General features: G+C 39.7%; 1 protein-coding gene across 2 annotated transcripts in view; it reads right to left on the bottom strand.

Annotated features, from left to right (window-relative positions):
- Window positions 1-9,730, bottom strand: part of LOC145981374 (uncharacterized) — a 54,492-nt gene continuing 44,762 nt past the window's right edge. For both annotated transcript variants that reach the window (XM_083114612.1, XM_083114613.1), the window contains 2 exons: window positions 8,970-9,331; window positions 1-6,022 (listed from right to left, as the gene is read on the bottom strand). In XM_083114612.1, the coding sequence (XP_082970738.1) occupies window positions 2,729-6,022; window positions 8,970-9,331 (3,656 nt within the window). In that variant the 3' untranslated portion in view covers window positions 1-2,728. The remainder of the gene's footprint in view (window positions 6,023-8,969; window positions 9,332-9,730) is intronic.

The following is a 9,730-nucleotide window of genomic DNA, read 5'->3' as shown; positions in this document are numbered from 1 at the left end:
TTTTATATCGGATTGGTAGAATATCGGTATTAGCCAAAATTTCATATCTGTTCATTCCAAATAAATATATTAATACACAAAACTGGTAGATTAATATGCTACATTTCCAACTGAAAATAAATTTTAAAATTTATAAATATTCCAGACCACTATAAGTTCTTGCAATATTCAAGTCTGTATTGGTGTGAGTATTGAGACTGGTATTTGTATTGGTTCAGCCCCAACAGTGGCCGCGGTGGCTCAGTCGGTAACACGTCTGACTACCATGCTAAAGGTCCCGGGTTCATTCCCGGCCGGTTCAAATCCGGGAACTTTTCTAACGTTGGAAGCGGCCCAGATGCCTACCCAGCGTCGAATAACATGAGTACCTGGGGGGTAAAGGCGGTGAGGGGCATGATGCTGATCACATCACCCCCACTCACGACCAGATCAAGAAAGTGTGGGGCGTTATCCCCACACCCCCTATACACCTTCATGGTGTGGTGCTAAGCACAGGGGAGCACTTTACCTTTTTTTCAGCCCTAATAGAAACAATAACTAAGGAAGTGTTAACAACACATGGATAAAATTGGTTAAAACTAGGGATGGACAATATTGGAAATTTCATATCACAATACATGTCACAGATGATACAATACGATATTTTTCTATATTGTGACATAGGTCATATATTGTTTCCACGATATATATATGACCAAATATCGTGATGATATATCGTCAAGTATAATGATGATATATCAATGAGACAATACATATTGCTAAAATATTGTGTAAAATATCACCATGATATATATCACCATATATTGTGATGATATATTGTCTCCATGATATATATTGCCAAATATTGTGATGATATATCATCTACTTGATATCGTCTGGATGATATTTTTTTAATATCATGATACATCTTCTGGACGATATATCGCCCAACACTAGTTAAAACCTACTGATCATATCAGTGGAATGATCAGTAATTTCCTGATCTGTAACCAAGTCTTCCACTGATGCAATATTGGATAAGGTGTTTCCTTAGCTTTTAACCAGTTTTAGCCATGCCTTCATCTTTTATCATGTTTTGCTAATAAACTTTCGAGCCTAGAAGAATGATCAAAGTCAATCCAAAACTTTGAACTATTGTCAGAGATAATGTTAAGATTTCTGGAAAAATGCAGGTAAACTTGTAAATTACAACTCAATACCTACCAAATAAAATAAGCATGATAATAGTTTCAATACAACCTAACTCTGTAAAGAATGTAGATACTTGTTAATGAATGTTTTCTGATATGTGTCAAATATTAAGAAGAAAAAATGTGAATACACAGTAAAATATGGCACTATACCATGATCAAAAAATACAAAAGTAAATTTACATAAAATTTAACTGCTTTGAAAAATTGAATTACTGTCATTGTTCTATACCAGTGCAACAGTAAAAAAAACTGAACAATAACAGTGCGTACATGTGAGAACACAAAAAATATTAAATATCTATACTGATATACTCTATATTCAGGATTTTTCAAGGAACTAAGGCAAAGACTATACTAAAGATACACTCTGATCAGAAACACACACACAAATTTCTTCAACAAACTAAAAATTATTCTTTAAAAAAGAAAACAATCACACAAATTTGTTGCTCTTTCTGCTCTAAGATACCAATTAATTCATCACGTGAATACGACATAAGGAATAAGGACATAGAAATGGCATGAACTAATTATGAAGCAATACTTTTTGTTCACATACAAATATATTTCCCTTTGGGAATTTTTTTTTCGCAACCTCCTCTGACAATCAGCATACGCATATAAAAATTAAAATATGATTTTGTAAGGTGCTAAAATATGATGTTTTCTAAAACAACATGAAATGTAGTGATATTTCATAATAAAAACAACCTTACTGGGGGAAAAATGAACTCGATTTAAAACATCTCCAAATCAACACTGGTACACTAAAATTTTTTTTACAGGTATACAAATAGTTTACATAAAAAATCATATATGTAATATAACAAGATTGATACTCAAACAAATAAAAGCAGGAAATATTCAAATAAGTTATTTATTTTCTCTTCCCCTGCCATTTTTAAATTTTTTTAACAATATCTTCACTACTGTAATACTTTAAAGTGCGCTATACCAAATTCTATGCTTATCATTTATCATTCCTAAATGGGGATTATGATTTCCATTGATTGATATCACTTTCTGATTGTAACAGTTTTGCTCTTCCCAAGACTGATACTATAAATATCTACGGTATATTTTATTTCTCCACAAATAAATCTAACTTTCAAAATGCATCCTGAAAATACACACATACATACATTTCACTGATTCCAGATTCTCTGAAAAACTGACGACAGGATTCAAATGCAAGAAAATATAATTAGGACACATTACTCAAATATAAAAGTATTAGAGAGCATAGGTTCTTTTATCAATACTATTACATAAAACTAAAAAAAACATTTTCATAGAAAATGCAAGATATCACTATCCTTTAAAAAACGAAGAAAATAACATAAAAATTGATTTCAACTACTCTTAGAATTCACATCAGGAAATAAGATCATTTGTCACATGTTAAAATTATCTTTGGTATAATTTTTTCACGCAGAAATACAAATGTTCAGTTGAACACTGTAAAAAAAGAAGGTTAATGGAACAAGTTATCTACCAACACGTTACCTGTATCCCATGTGTGACATTCTAGCTTATCACAGCCATGATGGTCTGTTAATACCCTCAAACGGTTGCCGAATTCCAAGGGCAGGGTGATAGCCTTGCGGATACCCTGGGGTACCCAGCAGGCTCTGGTGCAAAACTACAGGAGCTGCAGGATGTCTTGCTACAGGAGCTGAACGGAGTAGCATTTCCTCTTGGTGCCTCTGGAGGTACTGTTGGTACAACGGTGAACCAGGTTCAATGAGAGTCTGGTTAATAAATGCATGCGAACGAAGAGGATTCGGTGAGTTTCCACCACTTGAACCCTGCACCGGATGGGATCCAAACGGTGGAACAAAAGCTTGCCTGGTCATACCCTGGGCATGAGAGGTAGGTAGTGAAAGACCCGACAGTGAATGACACGACAAATTGTGAAACGTTGATGAACCGTGAGCCAGATTATCTAGTGCAGTTTTTCCATCCAGGCGCGATCCAGGATGAGCTAGATTTTGCGCGGAAGTCTGCACGAAAGATGTGTGAGCAGGCGCAGGGGTACGGGACTGACTTAAAAAATACGGAGAAGATGCAGTCGGGGGATGATTGTGTGGACTTACGGTACCACTTAGTGCATGCGCGATGGGGGGATTCAGGCACTGTTGCAACTGCGGAGATCCTTTCACTGCACTAAGTTCACGCACAACACTGGGAGATAATGTATCAGACACTGGGATGGAAACAGTGGATGTTGTTGCGCCGTAATATCCTGAGAGACCTCGCGGAATAGGACCTGCACTTGAAACAGACCGATACGGATGAGTTCCGGCCACATGCTCGTCAAGGAATCCACCTCCATATCCAGATTCCTTATCACCGTATAATGGACTTGGTAACCTTCTCTCGCCTACTAACGAGCCTACGAGGCTACCTGATCCGAAGTTAAAGGCACTGCCAGGCACACCACTGGGTTTTAACGAATCTGCATTTTTCAAACCAATATATTGTTGGAATGCAGTTGAACCTCCAGAGCTTAGCGAGTGTTCTTCGGAGCTCCTGGGGCACTTTGAAACTAACGAACCTCCGTCACTAATAGGTGGGGTAAAGCCTGTCCTTCTACTTGGATCCTCAATACGGGTACTTTTCAAAACAGATTTCCGTTTTGCTGTTCTTACTATTTTACCACTAACATCTTGCACTTTCTCTGGTAACGCATTTTGCGATAAGTCACTTGGTTCCATGTAACTCTGCACCACATTTAGTTTATTACCACCACAAACAGACCCTGAAACTTTTGTTGGTAAGCTTTCCACCCTTTGTGATGTGTGTTGCTGTTGCATACTCCTGGGAACAGAAAGATTGGACAAGTTTTCACTTTTTGCAATGGCAAATTCACCAGAGATCTCGGGATGAAACTTTCCATCGTCCTCTTGGGGATACGGGGCCGATCCCAAAGACTGCGAAACCTGAAATGGTGCAATTTTACCAACTGGCGCAACTCGTTGAGGCATATCTTCCGGGATACGATCTACAATATGCGAAAGGCTTCCAAGATTACCTCGTAAGCCTAGAGGTGGTACCGCTACCTGCATGGATGGCACTTTAGAAGCAGTTGGCATTTCAATGGGGGATTGTGAAGGACGTTTCGGGTGATTTTCTTCCTGTTCACTATAGAGTCTCTTCTTCACGGGGAAAGTAGACAACTTTTCCATATTAACACCTTCTCGCACGCCAATGTTCGTTTCCATTTGCTCAGTTCGATGACTAGAAAATACACTCGTTTTTGTAGAGCTGAGAAATGTGGAAGATGCTGTGGACACAGATGTGTATTCTTCTGAACCTTGCTGCGATGCCTGAGTTCTGGAGGCTGTTGCTTCCCTGTACTGATCAGTCAGGGGTTTGCTGGTGTCGTAATAACGAGCATCGGAGAACACCAAGGAAGAACTTGTACTTGTAGACATACTGTACGAGGGAGAATTCTGGTACGTGTAAGATGGGGACAAAGTTGAAACATGTGGTGAGGTAGTTGTCAGCGGCAAAGGCTCTACAGGAGGATATACTCGTAGGGGGTAGGGAGAAAAATGCGACAAGCGTCCAATTTCTTGTTCACGAGGGCTACTCTTCTCCGGGCTGCTTTTCTGTGATGTGTCCTGATAAAATCCAACACGGATTGTTCCATTAATAGGAAATGGAGATTTATGAGGTTCATCCAATTTGGAATCAACTTCACCTCGCGGAGAAGCAGTAGGGGACTGCAAAGGCCGATGCAATGGAGATGGATATGTTAACCTTTCCTCCAAGCCCACTCTCGGAGAGATGTCTACCTCCAAGTCTTGACTGAAAGATGATCGTTCCGATACGCTGCTGCCCGTGCTCATGTTCCTCTGCCGTGTGTAGCCCAGTTGATTGTCCTCCGAACCTTGAAAGCCACCCAATACTGAACCTCTGAAATCAGGAGATTGGTCCGCAGACGACATTGATCCGGGAGTATCTGCTTTCGCATCTGCCACTTTTGTTTCGACATCTTCCACACTCGCGCTAACGGTAGTTCCAGCTGGTTCTCTTTCGGAAATCGTCATATCGATAACAGACGAGCCTTCACTTTTAACTTCCATTTTCACCGAATCAGCCTCACTCTCCTGTCCCGGAACACTGAATTCTGGCCTCTTTTTCTGGGGCGTTGGCTTCGGAGTACCAAAGGCTTTGAACCACGCACTTAAGTTCGGGGTAGCCTTTTCCTGTTTCACTTCATTACATATACTTTCAACTTTCTCCTTAATCTTCTCCTTGATTGGCGAAGTTGGATGCTCAACTTTGATTTCAGTAGTCATACTATTGTCTGTCGCTTCACCACTGAAACTGTGTTTCTTGCCAAAACTAATGTCACTTTTCAACACTGTTCCCAGGCTTAGTTTTGGAGCTGCTTCGTCAGTTTTCACAACCAGAGCATTTCTGTTCTCCTTTACTTTTGCACCTAATTTCACTTCCTCGGATTTGTTAACTTTTAGAGAATTAGAAAGAAGATTCCCTTTGCTTTTGCCCGGATGCAATCTCTCAATTGTTCGTTGAACTTCTTTCTTTCGTTTAATGTCCTTGAACATGCCATCAAGTCCACTTTTAAGCTTCCGTTTATCATTTCTATGCTTAAGCTTCTTCTCTCGGTCCTTTTCATCTGATGACAATGACTTTCCTTCCTTCTCGTCAACATCCATTTTCAAACTACGACGGTACTCACTTTCAATGCGAGTACCAACTGCATCATACTCTTCTGCACTAATAAAATGTGATGGTGAATTACTCGCTGATGAGAATTCGGAAAAGCGTGGTGTGTCATCCAACCATTTATTTATGTCCTGAAAAGAAAAAAAGTCATAAGCCAAAAGTCACAATATTTTGCCACTGAAATACCAAGTGTTTCACTTGCTCTCGGCCCCTGATTTTCCCTTATACCTGTCCAACTAATGGACGCAATTCAGTGAAATTTGACATGGACGTACATGAGACGTATATGAGAAGCATGGTTACGTAAGGATACAGGTGTGGCAGCACTACTCCATATTGCAACTTGTGTGACGTCCGTGCCTGTGCAAACTGAAGGCCGATTACGAATACCTTTTGTAACATGAAAAGGCATGTTCAGGAATGCCTCGATGCTGATGGCACTCTGTATGAGGTCAGCATGCTTCTTGTACAGCAAGTCATATCAATATCAAATTTCACCGAATTACAGTAAACCCTCGTTAACACAAACTCGCTTAAGATGAACACTCGGTTAACATGAACAAAATGTTGGTCCCAGCAGAAATGTATTATATCTTATAGAAAGTTTTATCGGTTAACGCGAATTTCGCTTATCACGAATTACAAACTGTTTTTTAGTCCGTTGCGTCAATAGATCTCATTTAACACGAACTTTCAAGGTTTTCACAATTTTTTCCTGTTGTTTCTCTGTCGTTCCTCTGCTAGGTATGTAAGAAATCGCTCAACAATCTCTATCATAAATACGGAGAAAACTAGTACTCACTTTTATCTGCGAAGCTGTTTTTTCTTCTTTTTCGATTAATTTCAGTGGCCACTGCCACCATCCTCGTTGGAACTTGCTGCGCTGTTGCTTGGCGTGCGTCTTTTGTTCGTAGTTCTCTGGCTGCTGTTAGGTGCGCTGCTAGGTGCGCTGTGCATCTTGGTGCGTCGTCTGCTATTTCCGGGCGATAACTGCTGCAGTAGTGGAATCCAAGTATGGTGCGCTTGCCCGCTATCGATGTTTAGTTCGTGCGGGAAGTGCATTATGGCGTGCGTTTCCTTGATTTTGGTGTCTATGAGCGTGTGAGACACCAAAATCAAGGAAACGCACGCCATAATGCACTTCCCGCACGAACTAAACATCGATAGCGGGCAAGCGCACCATACTTGGATTCCACTACTGCAGCAGTTATCGCCCGGAAATAGCAGACGACGCACCAAGATGCACAGCGCACCTAGCAGCGCACCTAACAGCAGCCAGAGAACTACGAACAAAAGACGCACGCCAAGCAACAGCGCAGCAAGTTCCAACGAGGATGGTGGCAGTGGCCACTGAAATTAATCGAAAAAGAAGAAAAAACAGCTTCGCGGATAAAAGTGAGTACTAGTTTTCTCCGTATTTATATACTACCGCGTCTCTCTTTTCCCAATCATGAATCTCTATCATCTTGTCAACAATCAACTTATACAGTATTGTAACCAACAGATTCAGATCAACAATGTGTTCAAATGTGTCTTTCTATTCTTTAAAACATAGCCAGTACGAGTAACATCAAAATTCAAACTTGGGTGCAATTGCTCGACAATCGCGATCATAGCGTCAACAAATTCAGTTGTGTTTTTCTATGATTTAAATCATAGAAGACGGAAATCCCAAGTTGGAGTGTGCTTGAAGCACGCCACATCCTGGGAATCTGTGTCATCACAACACATACAGAACTGTTTTGCACCAGAAAATGATCTGTGAGTACTTTTTTTAAAAGTTAATTACTGTAGTAGTGTTTTCTATGATGACATACATAATACGTATTGTAGAAAGAACTGTATTGCAACAATAAAATTTGAGTCCCCAGTTAGCACAAATTTTTTTAACACGAACTCTTGATTTTTCGGTCCCTTGGGATTCGTGTTAACCCATCCGCTTACCTAGTCGTCGAATCGACGGCCTGACTGGACGTTTCCTTCCCGTACTTAGTCGTCGAATCGACGGGTTCCCGATTTTCATCACGTAGTTCCTTTTTCATTCAATAGATGGCAGAGGTTGTATGATCTTTCAAATCTATGACGTGTATGTTTGTGCTGCTAAGTTTTTCATACCATTTCAAGCGTGTTTTGTTCAGTAATTTCTCATGTAAACAAACCTTCAATTGTTACGTCTTGCAAACATGTTGCTGAAGAATGTTGTAGATGATTCTGCGATTGAAAAGTTGCTTTTCGATAGCGATGAAGAGGAAAATGTGGATTTTGGAAGTGGAGATGAACATGGGGGTTCATTTTATGTTATTGAAATTGAAGAATGTAGTGAAAGTGAGGTAGAGGTGGCTGTGGCAGGAAAAATATAAAAGGTTGAGGAATGGAAATGGAATGCAAAGATGTGTGTGATCAAATTTATTAGGTGAGTTTCTAATTATCTTTCAAGTAAACTGCATATGTGCATACTTATTACTATACTTCCACTTCAATATATAAAATTTTCACGTAAATTGCTTGGATAGTTTAAACAATATTTGACATCTTGTCTTGCTGTGCAACCTTCACGGGAGATAGCCAAATTTAAATGGTATTTCATGGCAAAAAAAATGGCATTTAAATGGTAAGCGGATGGGTTAACGAGGGTTTACAGTATGTTAATTTGAAAGTTATGAGGAAAATTGGGGGCAAGAGCGAGTGAAACACCCTGTATCATATAGTTCAAAGATTAGAAAAATCCCTATTTATTGGCCACATTCTGTACCACCAATATCAAAAGTAATAATGAAGGAAACCTGATCGCAGTGATATGATGCTGATGAAACACACGTGATATATTGTGTGTATCACCTTCGGACCCAAGTGGAGGCACACTGCAGGTGGTTCAGATCTCACTTTAAACAGTTAAGTCCTGTCTATCTGTGCACAAAGTGGTCTTAAACTCCGACAATATTTTACTGAAAAAGAAACAAGCTCTCTACTTGGGATTTGTTACTTGCTCAAATAGGACAGAAATATTCAGTTATAGATTTTGATTACATTACTAGCATCTCCCTCAAATTACTTTCACCAGGGTACCAAAAGACTTGCCTTGAGAGTCTGTTCAGTTGCCAAGGCCAAAGCTTCTATGGCGGCAGCATTCTTGATCACACCTGTTTTCTTCTTTTTCTTATTATTCCTCTTCCCTTCCTTCTTTGCATCTTTCTTGCCTCCCGGCTCAGGCTCTTTCTCTTTAAGTGAATCTTCCTCCTCTTGTTTCTCCGTATCGGACTCACTCTCGGTTGCCTGGCTCTGAGTAGCAATTGAACTTCCCCTACGGCCACGAGTGTGAACGTTCTCAGCTGTGGGAAATTCTATGGCGATCTCTTCGTCAGACGATGGGTCAGACTCCAAATAGCGATCTGCTGCACGTTGGAATGCTATCTGCAGGGTTTCAACCATCTCGGTGTATTCTGAAAGAAATGACACAAGAAAAATACTGAATACAATATCTGGTGCAAAATGCAACATGCTTAAAAATATTCTTCCCTATTTCTAGGGATGGGCTGATATGATATTTTGGCAGATACCAGTAAAGTACCAATACAAAGTTTACCGAAACCGATATTCTACCAATCTGACATAAAGTTTCAAATCGTCCTTGAAGAACCTGAATGGTTCAGAAAGCAGTGCAAAAGAACTTCCATATTTTAGGCATTTACTCGATACTCTATCGGTATCAGCTGATATAGGCATATCGGTGTATCAGTAAAATTACCGATTATTTTACCGATCCGATATATCGATTATTAACTGATAATTTAGTGCAAAATTCTGCCATTTTGTTGTAATTTTTATGGATAATATTTAAC

This window comes from Lepisma saccharinum, chromosome 29, assembly GCF_977018435.1.
Source record: "Lepisma saccharinum chromosome 29, izLepSacc3.1, whole genome shotgun sequence".
Taxonomy (NCBI): Eukaryota; Metazoa; Arthropoda; class Insecta; order Zygentoma; family Lepismatidae; genus Lepisma; species Lepisma saccharinum.
Note: the sequence above shows the minus strand (reverse complement) of the source record. Positions and strands in the feature narration are given on the sequence as shown.